This window comes from Ruditapes philippinarum, unplaced genomic scaffold (assembly GCF_026571515.1).
Source record: "Ruditapes philippinarum isolate M1 unplaced genomic scaffold, ASM2657151v2 ctg17968_1_1_1_1, whole genome shotgun sequence".
NCBI lineage: Eukaryota > Metazoa > Mollusca > Bivalvia > Venerida > Veneridae > Ruditapes > Ruditapes philippinarum.
In genome coordinates this window covers 1-17049 of record NW_026857301.1, presented here as the reverse complement: position 1 = coordinate 17049, position 17049 = coordinate 1, and the positions used below count along the sequence as shown (strand labels likewise).

Here is a 17049-nt window from a genome sequence, read left to right as displayed (position 1 = left end):
TGCCTATTACAGATAATGATGGGGCTTAGACCAGTGCTTGGGATGGGGAAGAGTGGATTTCAGAGTGAGCTGGAGACATGATTATAGTATGATCACTAGGGTGAAATAGTTTATTTTTAGTTCCATATGAACCAGTCTAACTTAAGTAAATGAACTTCCTTTAGGATATGATTTTAATTAGAAGCACAGATACCAGACTGGAATGTTATTGTCAGCTTTGAATAAAATTAATATATTAATTTGTAAATTGAAAATAGCATTCTTAGTTGCATAAGTCATATTATTTTTTTGACATGTATTTAAGTGTCTCAAATTGAGCAAAATTAGATAAATCTTTCTATGTCGACACAGCACAAGTTATGAAAATGCTGTATAATTTATTACTCAAGCCCACAGCTTTTTGTGGTTTTACATTATATAACTGCACATTTTAAAGGAACTGCATTGTAGCAGATATATAGCTTGATACACTTTCAGATGCCCCAGTTGATCTAGATTTGTATATTTTTGGGCCATTTGACCTCAGTGGAGCTCCTTCAACTCAAATCTGTGCAAAACTATATGATACAATACTAAAATCATATTCTATTTCAAAAGATTTATAAACAATTGAGTAACCATTGTATAAATCTATATTTACACGCATCAAAAATTTATAATTCCAGAAATTTTGCGTGTGGAAATTATAGCGAAATCACTGATCTAGCAGTGGCATGAAAACTGAAAGCAGGTTGGTTGAAATAGAGGAAATTTAGGCGATTTCCATCAATTCACAAAATTCGCCAACATTTCCACATTGCTAACAACCACTTATACAGTTTTACAAACTAACACATCAAATCTAGAACAACTAACCAAAAAAAAAAAAGACTTTAAAGAGCAAGGTTCACTAAGCACCAAAAATGGCCCCATCTTAGATATTGATAAAAACCTAAAGGTGTATTGTACAATGTGTTACATTTTCAAAATAGACATTTATTAGGCAGGTCTGGTTACTATGACGACATAATGGCGTCATAATTAGAGCACCTGTTTAATTCAATTAAATCACAAATTTGACGACAATTTTCATACAAGACTAATAAATTTTTGTGTTTGACTGAATTAAACTCATAAAGATAGCAATATATTTCTTATATATTGTAAACAAAATTATAATTTAGTTAAAATTAGACTATTGTGTCACAAAACTAATATAAAAGATAAATGGGGCTCATCTCGGATATTCCAAATTCGGATATATAGAAATAAAAATGTGAATGCATATTATTTTTCGCCTAACTAAATGTATTTATTTTTATAAATACTGTAAGTTTGTTCAATTTTTAATAATAAATGTCGAATTTGCTTCTTCTATTCATCTACCTCTTACCTAATGCTTAAAAGAAGGATGTATAGAATCAATCGTAAATTTAACGGCCTTTTTAGTCAGTTTTTTTGACAAAGACGTTGAACATAATAATAATAATAATAAAAATAAAAATAATAATAATAATAAGAATAATCATAATTATTATTATTATTTAATAATAATAATAATTATTATTATTATTATAACACAAAACAGATAGGTATTTCTGTCTAACTTAAAGCAGCACGCCTCCAGATTAATGCTATTTTTTGTGAAAATTTTGAAAATGAAATAAAATGTAACTATATTATTTTATAGTAAATTAAAGAAAGCAATTTACACATTATCAATGACACTTACAACCCACGTTCATTACAAAAAATACTCAAAATATGCATGAAAAGCCCTAACTGCCTTAGTAACGCAATAGAAATAAGGTGAAAAATACTGCAAAAATCAGACATAAATCGTACATAACGAGAATTTTTACTTTGATCTTGAATTTCTTTGTTTTTTTTAAAATCTCAGTACATTTTTTCTCAAGTTTGATTTCATAAAATATTTTTGCTCATCTGGAGGCATGCAGCTTTAACTAAACTTACACTGAGTAACTATATACATGTAAGCAAATAGTTTGTAAATACTAGGAATTATTGACTTATTCCAATGTAAAGTGTAAAAGTCTGACTAAATTAAATAAATTAATAGATATAAAAGTATGTTAGATTTTTTTTGTCAAGTAAAAATAATGTTTGACTGTATGCTCTTTCGGAGTATACGCAATATTTGATACTGAACTGCAAATTTGATACTATTTTCTTTTATGAATTATGATACAGCCAAATCCAGAAAACGATTTGTGTTATTTATAATTATGGAAATCAGACTTTTATTACAAATGTAATGTAATGAGTTATGACGATATGAGAACTGAGAAAAAACAAGAACTGTCACAGAACGTGACAAATGCCCCCGAAGGATTCTAGTTATAAACCACTTATTACATGTTAAGTGTGGTGGTAAAAATTGACAAAGTTCGAACCCCAGCAGTGAACTATATGTTATACAAAGAAACCTAGGTCTTGTTCACAACACACTATCCATCTTATAATGGTGACTTTATATTTTTAAATAAAAATTGAAACTAATGTATATGGAAGTTACAGAGCGGACACAACAACCACCATTTATATGTACATATATAACATAAATATTGAAAAAGTTTAAGCCCCAGCAGTGACCTTAAACTAAGGCGTAGGAACACGGGTCTTAAGGGCAACACATCATACATTTATGATAATTTCATATGTGAAATAAAAAATATAATCCTTTCTTTCATATTAGTTTCAGAGCAGACACAACCATCTCTGCCTTATATATATGTATATTAATATCAAAATTGACAAAGTTTGAACCCCCCCATAGTGACCTTGACCTAAGTCATAGAAACCAGAGTTCGCGACACACCATACATCTATGGTTATTTCATATATGAAAGAAAAATTAAAACCCTTTCATGCATACTGAAGTTTTAGAGCGGACATGACCACCACTGTCTATATGTATAAAGCCTGAATGACTGACGGAATGACAGACTGACAGACAGACAGACAGACAGTTCGATTTTAATATGCCATCCTTTGGGGGCATAAAAACATTTATTTACATGTATCCATAATTAATGTGACATAAAACAACCCTAAGTAAATTTTGGTTTATATCATTCCAATATGCCCTTACATCTATATAATGATTGTAAATTAAACATTTAACATAAAGAAGTCTACAATTAAGAATTTAGTTTAGCATTGTCTCTATTACTGTTACTTTTAACAATTCTCTTTCACACTGTATTGAATGGCTATCAATTTCAAAATACCGCTACATGGTCAGCAAGATTATCAGCCCAATTTCTCACTCCTGACTGAGTCTCACCACTCCTCATGGTGTCCATATGCGAGGTACCATGTAACAGTGGAGACATCGGAACACATTCAAACTATGTACATGCACCTGAGTCACAAAAAGGCAGTAATACGCATCAATGCTGTCATTCATGTAGATAATCCAATCTATGTAGTTATGGCTGCTTACATGTATGGTCTGCAATTTCGTGCATAAAATAAAAGGATCCTTTGTGAAAAAGGACAAGTCAAGACTTTCTGTGTAGTTATTCTGGGAAACAGCTAGAGCTTAATACCATGCTTTTTTCTCATCCTGGGAAAGTCTACTGAAGACATTTCGTCCGTTGACTCCTAACATATTTCCTGCTTTGGCAATTTCTTGTGTAATATTTTTTAATGAGAATAATACTAAATTAATAAGATTTAAACCTTCTTGCTTAACTTTTAAGCAATTAAATGTCTAACAAATCTTTAATACCTTAATAACTATGAAATAGCATTGACTCATAATTTTAAAAAAAATGAAGGAATAAAATTTAATACATTAAGGAAATAACATATTATTTACTGAAAAAGTACTATCTATTTTATTATTTATGAAAACGATAATGAAAAAGAAAAAAAAGAGTTCATGATCAAGGTTTGAACTCAATTCTCCTGGGTGAGAGGCTCCCATGCTACCACTGAGCTAATGCAACATTCCACCATGGTATGACATCATTTTACAAGTAGCCTAGTTTTACATATGCATCAATGCAGACGATGTGGAATTATAGAGTTTAAATACTCTACATACAGTATTTTTAAATTGTTTTGAGACTTGCAATAATTTTATTTTCACAAAGTAAATTGAATTCTTTTAATCTGCCTTTTAAAAAGACATGAAAACCTATTAATCACTGTGCAGTTGTTGTTGTTGTTTTTGAGGACAAAAGAAAAGTAGGCTATTCAGCAATAATATAGCCTGAACAGCATAACTTCTTTCAATGAATCAATAAAATTACATAACAACACATTGCTAATTCTATGAATGAAATATTTATGGCATAAACATAATTTCAGCATTTCTTTATAAACGTTAACATTTAATTCTTTTAACCTGTCAGAGTTTTGTTTACAACCGTTACAGTGGAAACCGTCGAACTCGTACCAAAACTTCATCGTACTCATTTTAGTGAAAGTGCCTTTAATTTACTAGAAATGATTTTCCTGCAAACATTTATTTAAATATATGTTATGAATCATATTTCAACAACTTAGAACAAATATTTATAATGTTGAGTGCAATATACATGCTCCATGGTTTGCATTTAAATGAAATAAATGTCAGAAAATGACGTTTAGATATTAGATAAAAATCTAATTTTGGAATAGAGCACAGGCAAGCCCCAACTTTATATTGATAAAGTTGAAGCCTTTGATACATTACAACACAATGGTGTCATGATTTTGTTGGGGCTCGACTGTGCTGATACTTTAATTTTCGTTTAAAACACCAAAAATACGTGAATTTTCCTAATTTTGCTGGAAATAGGGGTATTTCCATAGAACATAAATCATACTAAATGTAAACATATGTCTATAAATTCATATGTTTTTAACAGTTTAAGGATTGAACTTATAAATAAAACCTAAAAACAAGAACTTTGCATCAAATTATTTTTTGCCAAAATCTTGGGCAAAAATCCATGGTTAGTGAACCTAGCTCTTTGTTTCTTTAGAAACAATGATTATAATATAGCGGCCTGATGAGGAAACAGAAGGCCTCACAAATCTGCTCAAGTCTTTATCTTGACAAGATAGCGGACATGTGAGAATGGTAGATATGTGCAGTACATTCACAACAAACAAATCTCATGATTAATTACTCTCTAAACAATGATCTTTTACTTTAGTCACTGCAGACGTTACATTTTGTACATATAAATGTTGTTTTTTGTTGTTTATTTTTGTATGGGCATGATTGTGTACTTTAACACTTCATTAGATAATGTATGAATGTTTCTTATTGTTTTTTGTTGGAAGATAATTTGTTGAATGCATGGCTAATGTATGGGTAGAGTATAACAGTATGGTTACAGATAAACCATATACAATTATGGTGTATTTGAATTTCTTATCTTATAATTATACAATTAAAGCAAAGCTCCTTCAAAAACCAACATTTTAACAAGGTCATTTATGAGTGAAGGTCAAGGTCTGTCTGGTTATTTTAAAGGGCTATCCTTGAAGATAATTATTTTCAAGTTTGAAGACAATCCATTCAAAAATAACAAAGTTACAGCCAATAATAGCAAGAACAAGCAAAATTTGGACATTTGATCTTGAAGGCCAAGGTCATTTATGGATGAAGGTCAATTTAGTCTGGTCTACTGAAAGGTCTTGTCCAAAGGGTTGTTGTGGCCAAGCATGAGGACGGCAACAACAACAGCAATGGCAATGCAGCCAGGACTATAACAATACCTCTACTCTTTTTTTTTTTTAAAAAGTCGAGCTAAAAAGCATTGAGAAGAAAAAATTTCCTGAACCAAGCATCAGATAGGCTCTTCCAAATAGAACATACAAAGTATATAAATTTTATTTTTTTATCAGTGAGTCTATGTGCTTCATTTGAGGATGAAATTTATGATGCAGATATATACTAGTTGTTGCTTCCATTTGGATTACCACTATCAGTAATCTAACAGTACTTCACATAGATACGCTGGGAGGTCTTCAAAACTAAAAAATCACCTTCATTGCCAATGAAACGCTTAACAGATTTTAAACAAATTTAGCTATAAACAGTCAATAAAAATGTTTTTCATAGGAGTTCTCAATGCAGTGCATCAAGAATGATGCCGATAGTGTGTAGAGATACAGTAAGGATTTATGTTTTTTCTTGCACCTGTTTAACTTAAAATGTTAAGATTGGGAGTGGATATATTTAAGATAATGCTTAGAGTTAAGTACTAAAGCATGAAGATACATAAGTTATTAAGTCATCTAGGTTATATTGGTAGTTTACCCTGAACTGTGTTTTAGTTATCATACATGCACTGTGTACAAAATGAACTACTGGAATAAAGGGGATCTTTCTAGAGAAACTTTGATTATGAAATTGCCTTATTCAAAAACACTTTAATGTCAAAAAATCTAGTATGTCAGTGTTAATATAAGCTTTTATTTTCCTTACTTATAACTATTTAGAAATTTACAAAGGGCCAAATCATAGTTACACTCAAGTTTTCATTATTTGATTGAAATGTGATACAAGTTTTCATTGTTTTCTTTCCATTGTATTTGTTTGTTAAGTTTTGTAGAATAACTTCTATGTAATAGAAAGAGCATCGAAACACGATTTGTACGACGGGTGTAGTCCCCGAGTATTAATCAGAGTGCCGAGTGTTTTGATGTTCTTTCTCTTTTGTATCATAGTCAAACATACAAACACGTTCCCTGTTTTCACAATATGAAACCCCAGAAAAAAAGTAACCAATGGACGAGCATCTGAATATAATATTTCAATCACTTTCCCTTACTCTGCCGTCACAATAAGTAAACCCTAGTGAAAATGAGCCATTCAATGGGCATGCTCTGGAGTGCGGGTAACTTATACCTGCACTCCAGTTAACGCACTGTGCATGCTTATGTAATTAATTTAACTCACACATTTTCAACAGAAAGGTCCACAAAATATGATACAAATAAAAAAAATACCACTTTCATGTGCTTTAATATCATTATGAAAATGTATCCTGTTTTAAACACATTTTTATATTAATAAATCTACATGTATCCTGTTTGAAAACCACCAGGAATCCTAAAGTTTATCATTGGCTATTATTTCATTTACATTAGTCAGTGCACTTTTAAATAGTTGGTGAAAAATTAATGTGGGCAGTTTTTTTTGAAGTTCCTCTAAATCATATAAATTACCCATTTGTACTTAAATGGGTACAACAGGAGAATGACAGAGACTGGCTGTGTTTTTTTGTTTGTTTAAAGATGTATTTTTTCATTATTTTTTTTTTTTGTTATATCTTAGGACTAGGATGCATGAACACTATTAATGTCATAAAATGACTAATTTCCAGCTTTACTGTTGAAGGACGACCTCAAGAGCTGCCTCCCTTGTAATCTCAATATTTCCACTGCAAGACTGACTGATGTTACAAACTGATATTACATAGATATATTTGGCGCCATCTCGGGCGACCATCGTCTATATAATAAAAAGCCCTTGCGCACAATTTATTGGGATATACCTCCCTTGGAAAAGGCACCTGAAGAAATTAAAACTGTAAACAAGCTGAATACCTTAGCCACTTTCATAGCAGTATATAATAATAGTGAAACACCAGTAACAAAATTATTATACAAGGTCTTAGGGAAATACTTCTCTGGCCAAGCTTTCAATTAGCAATTAAAATGATTTATCATTTCTGGAGAAGTGTTCCAAGTATCCCATTTCATGAAATCAGATGATTTATCTAAATGTTGGAAATAAAATCCACACCAGTACTGATATAAAATGATATAAATGAGTTCTGCAGGTTTAGAATGGACTATTGCTTTACATCATATGAAATGATAAGACCCGGGTTTTAACATGGTAAATGTGTGGCTAAATGTAATGATTTCTTAGTAATATAAAATAACCAGTGTAATTTTATTGTCATGAATGTTGCCAAGTAAAAAAAAAAACTGGTTGTCTGTCAGTTGTAATCTTTATTATAAAAAATTGAAAATGAGAATAATAATGCAAAGAATGATGTTGTTTTTATTTCGTGAAAATGAGAATAATAAGTTTTTATATTGTAAACGATAAAGTTTTCATTGCTTACAAAATTTTAAGATGTAGTATTACACAGGGGAAATAACTCTGTTTTTACTACACAGATGAATATGGTTTATCTCCCTTAGTCTGCTGGCTGCAACTATTTCTACCCATGTCGTATTGTTCGCAATTCAATCTAATATATATTTGAAAATTTCTCTAAAAATTACGAAAGATCTTGTCCAGATTGAACAACTGACAAGTTCATTCATGATATTTAGTATGTTAAGAGTTAAGCAAAATCAATGACAATAAGTGTTTAATATATCAATATAAATATCAGAAAAATGGTGCCCTCCATGTTCCACATGGCTTTTCATTGGATAATCTTGACATTTTTATAAACTACACATTTTTTACATGACCTTGTTTTATTTTCTTGACAATTTCTTGAGATTTTTGCCAACAAAGTTTACTGTATACCTCAAAGAGAGGAACAAGTAGCTGTTTTTTACCAGGCGTGATCTCAGGGAATCAAATGTCCAATGAATTAAGTTATCAACTGTACTTTCACACCTCAGTTAAAATGTAGAACTTTGCAGAGTTAGCAACCTATCATCAGAGAAAGAAAAGGTGTAAGAAGTCTGAAAACCTTGTAGGAAACAAGTTTTGAAAATATAACATCTAAAACTTATGACCACAGGCACAGGTGTGTACAACTAAATATTCTTTCAGAAAAAAGAATGAGTGCTTCATGTATTTCCTTTTACATTTGCAACAAATATGTTAACTGCAAACAGTAGCGTCCAAGAAAATGTAGTTTGCTTTTTCTTTTTGGTCAACGTAAAATACTAAATCATGTTTCTTATTAAGAAAAAATAACCTTTCTGTATCACACAGTATACATGTTGTATGTATAAATATGGCTATACTTCCAACAGTATTACATGTAGATACATCATCTGGTTTAATGTTTAAGGAGCACCTCTGAGGTCAAAACGCCTAAAAACATAAAATTTAAAATTCTTACATAAAACTGTAGCACTATGCAAAGAATAAAAATAAAGAGATTTTCTTAGCATTAAACTGAACATCTCTTTTTAGAGTTTCTAAGCCAAATATGAGTGAAAAGCATTGCAACACTTTTTTGGTCATTTTGCACAATGAAATTTTATTCTTGAAAAATAACTAGTGCTTGATTTATTTAATCTGTAATCCGACAATGAACAAGAGACAGTACAAGAAAAAAAATCATCACACAAAATAACAAAGGATTGTTTCCCCTGATAGTTTAACACAAAAATCAAACAATTTATTAATTTTCATACATGCATATTTATTTCATGGTGATTGTTCAATGTATAAAAATGGATATGACCATGATATATGATCTATATTTCAGGCTGGCCAAAAACATGTAAGTAACTAAAACAACTTGAAATAAAATTTTGCCTGCCTAAGCAATCAAGTTTTGATAAAAAGATGATTGTGTAATGGAATGTTAAAATTTCAGATGCATGTAGGAAAAACAAATGTCGCTTGAATGTCTAAAAGAAAAAGCAAGCCTTGGTCAAACTGCATTTCTTAGCTCCAAATATTTTCTCTGGCTTTCTATTGCCTTTCTGTACAGAGACAGATCCAGTCCATCTACACACCTGACAACACGTGCCTTCAACACAATATCATTCTGGTTCCCAGCTTCCAGCTCTCCTATCATATTGAACAGGGAACCAAACCTTGCCTCGAAAGGCTCTATCAGTGACGTGTCTATACATATTTCTGATTTACTCTGAGAATCTGCAAGTTTTGCCAAGCAAGTGCCGACCTCATGCACTGTCAGTCTACCTATAACGTTCACGGAATGTCCAAATAGTGTTGTTTTATCCTGACATTGACTTATTTCCTCCATAAAGGTAGGTTTGCCACTTTGTACTCCAATGTTATCCATTGTATAGAATACAAGGCAAAAGATACAAGAAGAATTAATGCATAAATTTATACAAACTCATTTTTTTTTTTTGCATTAATCCCTTCTCTCAATTAGTATTGTCACAAAATGCCAATACCCAGTTACTTTCACACATATACGGATTTCAAAATGTAGTTCTATTAGAATGGTACACAATTCCTAGACTATTAGCTCTGTATTTGAATTTACTACTCTTTAACTTTCACAATTTATCACTGACCATCATCAAAATACTCAAATGCCTTCAATAAATGCCTTCAACACTTATCAACACAATCCCTGAATCCTTCTTTAGCTTTCTCAATTATTTCACTCAAACTTTCTTTTCAGTTTTCAGTACAGTTTTGTTGTAAGCAGACAGTAATACAGACAGTTAGACGATGGAGGGAAGAATCTTGGCAATGGTTTTTACCGTCGGTGCTGTGATGTCTTTCAGAGCAAATGACAGCAGTATTGGTTTATGTACCGATAACTCTGTGATAAGATTTCTGGCAATCACATGCGTCAAAGGCTGAAAATACAAAATAAAATTTTAGTGACAGATATTTGATGGTGACTTCAACACGTTACTGGCAAGAGAACACTCAGAATTAATTAAAATGGTGAGTTCTATATTAGAGGTTGAGAAAGACCCTCCTCTTTCAAACTGAAGTAGAACAAAATTCCTGGACAGTGTCACTGACACTATGGAAGCTAAGTTGTATCTTATCAAAATTCTAGTTGAAAAATTCTTAATTTGTCAGTTGCTGAAACTGATCTATCTTTTACCATATTTACATAACGTCATGACTAAAAAATTAACCAATAGAATTGTAGGACAAAACCAGGCATAAAGGAAGGATAGTGATGCATCAAAGAAACACTGATTCAGAAGTAGAAACATTGAAGCTAACTGAATATCTTTTTCACCTATAATGATTTTAACCTAAAGCAGTGATGGGGACAAAGTAAAATAAACCAACATGATCAAACCACTAAATTGTATGTTTAAATATTATGCTAACAGTGTGTAGATAGGTCTAGTTGATAGTATTGTTTATAGTGTGCAAACATTTATTCTTCATACTCACCAGACATTTCAGTACAATACATAAGACAATCAGATTTATTTCATAGAATGCTTTGTTTGCAAATATGGACATAACATATCAATCATAAAGATCTCAAACTTTCTCTTAGAACTCTAACAGGCCTCTCATAGAAAATCTTTAACTTTAAACTTACAGGAACTCAAAGTTATTAGCCTTTGCAACCAGGGTAGAGCCAGGCCAGCCTGAACATCTGTGCTGGCTGGCCTGGTTCATACTGATGGCTGACTGACTTTTTGAATTTCCAAAATTTGATCAATGGAAAACTTCAAATTTGTACATGGTTTACCTCATCTTTTCCCATGAGTATGTCTGTACTATACATAGATAATCCAGTACCAGTGTCATCAGTGATATTGTTCTGTGTCACCTTTACCTGTAAAGTTGATGATACATATGAAAATAAATGAAGTTTAACATACAGTATGCAAGAACTCACTGCTTGATATACAATGTATAAAATTGAATAGAAAACTGTGAAATTGTGATTTTTTTCCCTGCAACCATGCCATTTGGGTTCAAGCCCACTTCAGGTCACCACCATTATGTATCATAAAATGACACAAGTATTGGCTAGTTGAAGGAAGCGGGCTGGAAAGTTTTGCTAGAAATTGTTTCATAGGCATACTCAACCTTTAATAAATAAATAAAAAAAAATAACAGCCCATATAAATATATACTCTTACTTGGCATGGATGTATAAAGAAAATAAAATAAAATATTCTTATTTACATACCAATGTACCAATCTTATTGTACTGTGTCACTATGAAAAAGATTCTGTCTTTAAACTGTGTACAAATCAACTCTGTTCTGATCTTGTTAATCTCGACTGCAACCTGAGATAAAGCAAATATTGAAATTATACAGGGAAGTCAAAGGCCGGGTCTGCGAAGCGGCCCAGGCTTTGGCTTGCCCGGCTATAGCCTACATTTGTATATTTAAAATAAAATAAAATTAAAAACAATTAAAAATATGTAGAATTCTACATATAAATGAAATTTTCAGTGTCAATACTAGTGGGACGCCATTTTCAATGTAACTCAATGATAATAGGCGGGGTATTCCTATAATGGAACAAATCTCAACTTTTCTGATTAATCATAATCGTCCAGTGTTCCGAGTGAAAACGGAAGCGGGTACATGAAATACCAAAAGACACCTTTTAAAACGGAAAAATGAAAAGATTTTTTTACCGACTTCCCCGTTCATAGGCTTTGCCTAATTTCATATTTCAAGTCATTGGAAAAGCTTTCAGTTTGTTAGGAAGTAGGCCATGGCCTTCACCTTCTTCAAGGAAAGTTAAAAATATATATATATATATAATTTCTGTGTGCACCTACAATTTCATAAAATCCCCCTGAACATATTTTTTGTATTAAATATATGCCACAACCCATCTTCAACAAGCCAGAGCAAAAACATTTCTTTGGGGACTATCAAAGAATCTGGTGTACTCATAAGTCTAAACCAAACTATGCTTCTGTTAGGCATTATTCTCATATAAATATCATAGTGAACTATCTTTAATTAATCTAGGAAGTCAAAGGCCAAGCGGTCCCGGGCTTTGGCTTGCCCAGCTATAGACTACATGTGTATATTTAAAGGAAAATCAAATAAAACAATTAAATCATATTTAGAATTCTATTACTATCAATGAAATTTTCAACGTCAGTTCTAGTCTGGCGCAGCCATTTTCAATGTACAGTTGTAACTCAATGATAAAAGGCGGGGTATTCCGATAACAAACAATCGCAACTTTTCGGATTAATATTAATTCTCTACGTATTGCATGTGAAAACGGAAGCGGTCCATAAATAACCAATGAAACCTTTAAAAAGGAAAAAAAAGGAACTATTTTTTTTTACCGACTTCCCCGTTCATAGCCTTGCCTAATTTTATATTATCGCGAGACCGGTAATCTGGCAATCTAATCTGTTAATGTCTGTTTAGGTGAATATATAAACTGATAAATGTAATAAAGAGTCAAAGACATAATGTTATTCATGGACGCCCATAACTTTACTCAATGATAATCGGCAAGGTATTTCTTTAACGGAACAATATCATATCTAGAGTGGGTGGACCAACGCTCGGCGTAAAAATACTATTATTTGATATGGCAAATTCAAATCAACGTCAACAAACCTCAATGTTATATGTCCATTTTCAAGACCGATGATATTGTTTTAAATAGCCATTGTGTAAAATTCGCTAATCACATAATGATGTGCATGGCTGGAGCTATAGATAGTCCGGATAAACAAGAGTGGTTTGCGTGAAATTGTACCATAGCTCAGCGTACAATACTACATGATGCAGGATTGTTTTTCGATTAGTCTCTATTTTTTATTTTATGAAGAAAAATAAATTGTAACAACCAAATGAAGGTTCATACATTTACAAGTACCCAGCTTTTAGTTTAAATTTTACAGCCCCAAAACTCTAGTGTTAAAATATTTTAATAATTTATATGTTGCGGATTACATACGGTTGTTCGTCTGCTATTAGCATTGTCACGTGACTTTACCAGCAGTGAACCACACCAGGATAAAATGGTGAAAGATGTAAATAAAAGCACCAGTGACCTAAATCGGAGATAACTCGATACATTTTCAGATATTCTAAAAAAAAGTATTTTTACGCCGAGCATTGGTATGCGCCGACCATTGGTCCAACCACTCTACAATTTCAATGAATTTTAACATGATCGCGAAAACACGTAATAATTGAAATTATTCCAGGAACTCAAAAGGTACATGTTAAATATAAATCCATGGACACGTTAGGTAGTTAAAGGAAGCATTAAAATAGTATGTTAATCCATGAACCTGCTTTGTTTTAACTGGAAATGATTCTGGTGTCTTGATGACGCTTGAAACCATGGGCGCCGCCATTAGCGTACTTGATTAGAATTTAGAATAATAGAACATTAAATTTTGTGGCGGGATAGTCGTTTTAAAAAGGCGATGGTCACAAAAACTTGTCAAGTAGCTTTCTCAAAATCCCGAAATGTTTCTAAGCTGGAGAAAACATAAAAGTTGTGTTTTTACTTTTAATCCTTCCTTCACTCTTACTAATAAAACATTTTAACAATGGCTTGAAGTGTTCTTGAAGTATCTCATTGTCCTGATAATGTTCATTTTACACCATTTACTAACACGTCTGACGTGCACTATTCCTGCTTATAACACGTGCGGAAGAGGTTGGCAGTACTCAGAGACAGATACAATGTAGACAGTGGTTACTAGATCAAAATCCGGCTAATTACTAATTTAGACTTTCGATAATTTTGGATTTCCAACGGTTTGAAAAAAAAAACGGTTTGAAAAACAACTTTTGAAAAATGGGTCAAACCGTTAACGCCGAATTAATTAGGCTACTAGATCAAGGGAAATGTTCTTTTAAGGTATTTATAAAATCCCCCAATCTGGAAATTTTTATTTTTACAAAGGCAAATAAGGAAAACTGCCACTGAAAGTGGGTTTTGGTCTATTATGACATTTCCAAGGACATATAATGTTTTTCTATGAGTTTTGCATTGATCAATATACATGTATCATTCTGCGACAATGACCATTATATAGGATTGTTTGCCAAACGTTAAGTTTTAGCATTCGATGTAGGTATGGTGTAATAAAAGATGAACTTTGCAAAATTTCAGCTTCAACTTTGACATAATTATATATGTCCCATGGTGATAACATTATCTAATGATTCTTATCTTAACCCACGGTGATACATGGAATTGAATCCAGGACCATCGCATTACCGTACCCCGGCTTTACCAACTGAGCTATTTGGCCGCTTTGACATTCTCTCGCCCCTAATATGTGAACAGTGCATGACTGACCGTTACACGTTGTTGGTTTAGAAACTATATTACTATTTAAAAGTATCCAGTAACGGAGGAATAACGGCGGATGATGATGTGACATTTGTTTACGTTAACATTGGACTTACCGCTAAAGGCCGCGACTATGGCTTTAATTAAAGGTATTTTTAATTTTCAATATTTGAATAATAAACATATACATACATGTATACCATGTTCCAGGTAAATATTTGCTGATTCCAATGGTACGTAGCTCTTTTACTTTTTCCCGTTATGTTTGCATATTTTTCTTTGCAGCAATATTTTGATGAGGAAAGCGGTAACAATGAGGCACGATGTCAGAAAAAAAAACAAGAACTACATTCAATGAAATGTACCATTGAAACCGTCAAATATTTACGCGGAACATGGTATAGGTTTATTATTCAAATGTTTCTATAAGAAAAAATATAGCAGATACTTTTTAAGTGAACCAATGTTACCGTAAACAAACGTCAAATGATCACCAAACGCTGAGTACCGAGAATGTGAAAATAACACAGGAATTGTGTATAAGAGTAGAAATGCCGACTTGGCCGAAACGACTATCGCACCAAGTACTCAGTCCGACATATTTTATAACAAACAAATTAAGAAACCAGATAGAGCATATATATGGTGGCATATTTCTGCCACCAGATAACCTGATAACTAACTAGTTAATCAAGAGGTTAACTTGTTACGTAACTAGTTAACCTGATACCTAACTAGTTAATTAAGAGGTTAACTAGTTACGTAACTAGTTAACCTCTTAATTCTGATACCTAACTAGTTAATTAAGAGGTTAACTATTTACGTAACTAGTTAACCTGATACCTAACTAGTTAATTAAGACGTTAACTAGTTACGTAACTAGTTAACCTCTTAATTAACTAGTTAGTTATATGGTTATCTGGTGGCAGAAATATGCCACCATACATATATATACGGCTGCTGATATATTTTACTTTAACCAGCTTTACAATTATTTACAGTTTGAAGAATGACGACCTGGCTATCATATTGAAGACAACATTTACAACGATAACGCATATAAAATTTAATTACTTTTATAATTGGTATACCTGATACTAGTTTCACATAATACCGAAAGAAAAGAGATATAAATGCGATTCGGATATTTTATTAGGTAGCCAGCGCTGTCCTTGACGAAATGTGCGTTACCACACTAGTGACCTGTTTATTTCTTTATTATACGGCACGGGTTGTCTCAAGTATATATACTGAATATAAAAATAATAACATGAAATGTCCGTAATAATACTAACATGTAACGACGAAATACAAAAATCGTCTTCGATACAATATAATAATTCTTGTCGTCATTCTCACGAATGATCTTAAAACCTGAGAATATTTTTAATGAGACGTATGCGTTAATTAAATTCTTTCGATTGATATTCTACGAAATATATTGGTTAATTTACTTTCCGTGGTGGTCGTTTCGGCCATAGATTTTGCACGATTTTGCGTTCCTACTTTAATTCACATTCCTATGTTACTGGATATGTATGTAAACTAATCACCAATTAAATGTGCTGAATCTGGAAGAAATAATGACTTGCCAGTATAACTACGGGACCAACTCTTCTCTTGAAAATGCAAATTAACTTTCGTTGATTTTATTCATATTTTCAGAATAAATAATGTACTAGTTTTGTCACAACATTTTTTTATTCAATACACATTTTTGATATGTAAATCAAACATTGTAGCGATTCAACATACATGTATATTTATATGGTAAATGTGAGTAATCAGTGACAGCATTAGGAACATGTTAATTATAGCGATTCAAAGTATTGTGACACAAAAAATAAGTAAGAGAAAAAGAAAAAAATGACAGTGATAAACAAATAAATGCAACATATCTTACGTTATGTATTAAACAGCTTATATCTATTTTAGTATTTATGACGCAATTAAATGAAAATATAAAACAATTAGTTAGGTAAAGACAAAATAAATATTAATGTTTAAGTCCATTTCAAAATCCCTTTGAAAGGGTTGGCTATGCATTAAGTTCTACATGATAGATGTACCATAATTCGCAACAGAATTACGGTTGACGCAAACATTTTGTTCTGCTTTTCAATTTTCATGTC

General features: G+C 31.9%; 2 protein-coding genes across 2 annotated transcripts; both read right to left on the bottom strand.

Annotated features, from left to right (window-relative positions):
- Nucleotides 1–8258: 8258 nt before the first annotated feature.
- Nucleotides 8259–10107, bottom strand: LOC132749309 (CST complex subunit TEN1-like). Its single transcript, XM_060739033.1, has one exon. It carries the CDS (start codon nucleotides 9960–9962, stop codon nucleotides 9585–9587), a length of 378 nt encoding a protein of 125 aa, XP_060595016.1. The 5' UTR covers nucleotides 9963–10107; the 3' UTR covers nucleotides 8259–9584.
- Nucleotides 10108–10258: 151 nt separating this feature from the next.
- On the bottom strand, nucleotides 10259–13990 carry LOC132749308 (proteasome assembly chaperone 3-like). The gene is made up of 4 exons (XM_060739032.1): nucleotides 13902–13990; nucleotides 11808–11909; nucleotides 11361–11447; nucleotides 10259–10494 (listed from the first exon to the last, which is right to left on the bottom strand). The coding sequence occupies exons 1-4, from the start codon at nucleotides 13965–13967 to the stop codon at nucleotides 10357–10359; spliced, it is 393 nt and encodes a 130-aa protein (XP_060595015.1). The 5' UTR covers nucleotides 13968–13990; the 3' UTR covers nucleotides 10259–10356.
- Between the last annotated feature and the right edge of the window lie 3059 nt (nucleotides 13991–17049).

Bases quoted from the DNA above. Each gene is read 5' to 3' on its own strand.
- LOC132749308 (XM_060739032.1), bottom strand. From the start codon at position 13,967: ATGGCGGCGCCCATGGTTTCAAGCGTCATCAAGACACCAGAATCATTT. The intron at 11,448-11,807 runs GTATGTAAATAA...TCAACTTTACAG, and splicing joins ACAATAAGATTGGTACATTG to GTAAAGGTGACACAGAACAA. The intron at 10,495-11,360 runs GTAAACCATGTA...TTGTATTTTCAG, and splicing joins TACTCATGGGAAAAGATGAG to CCTTTGACGCATGTGATTGC.
- LOC132749309 (XM_060739033.1), bottom strand. From the start codon at position 9,962: ATGGATAACATTGGAGTACAAAGTGGCAAACCTACCTTTATGGAGGAA.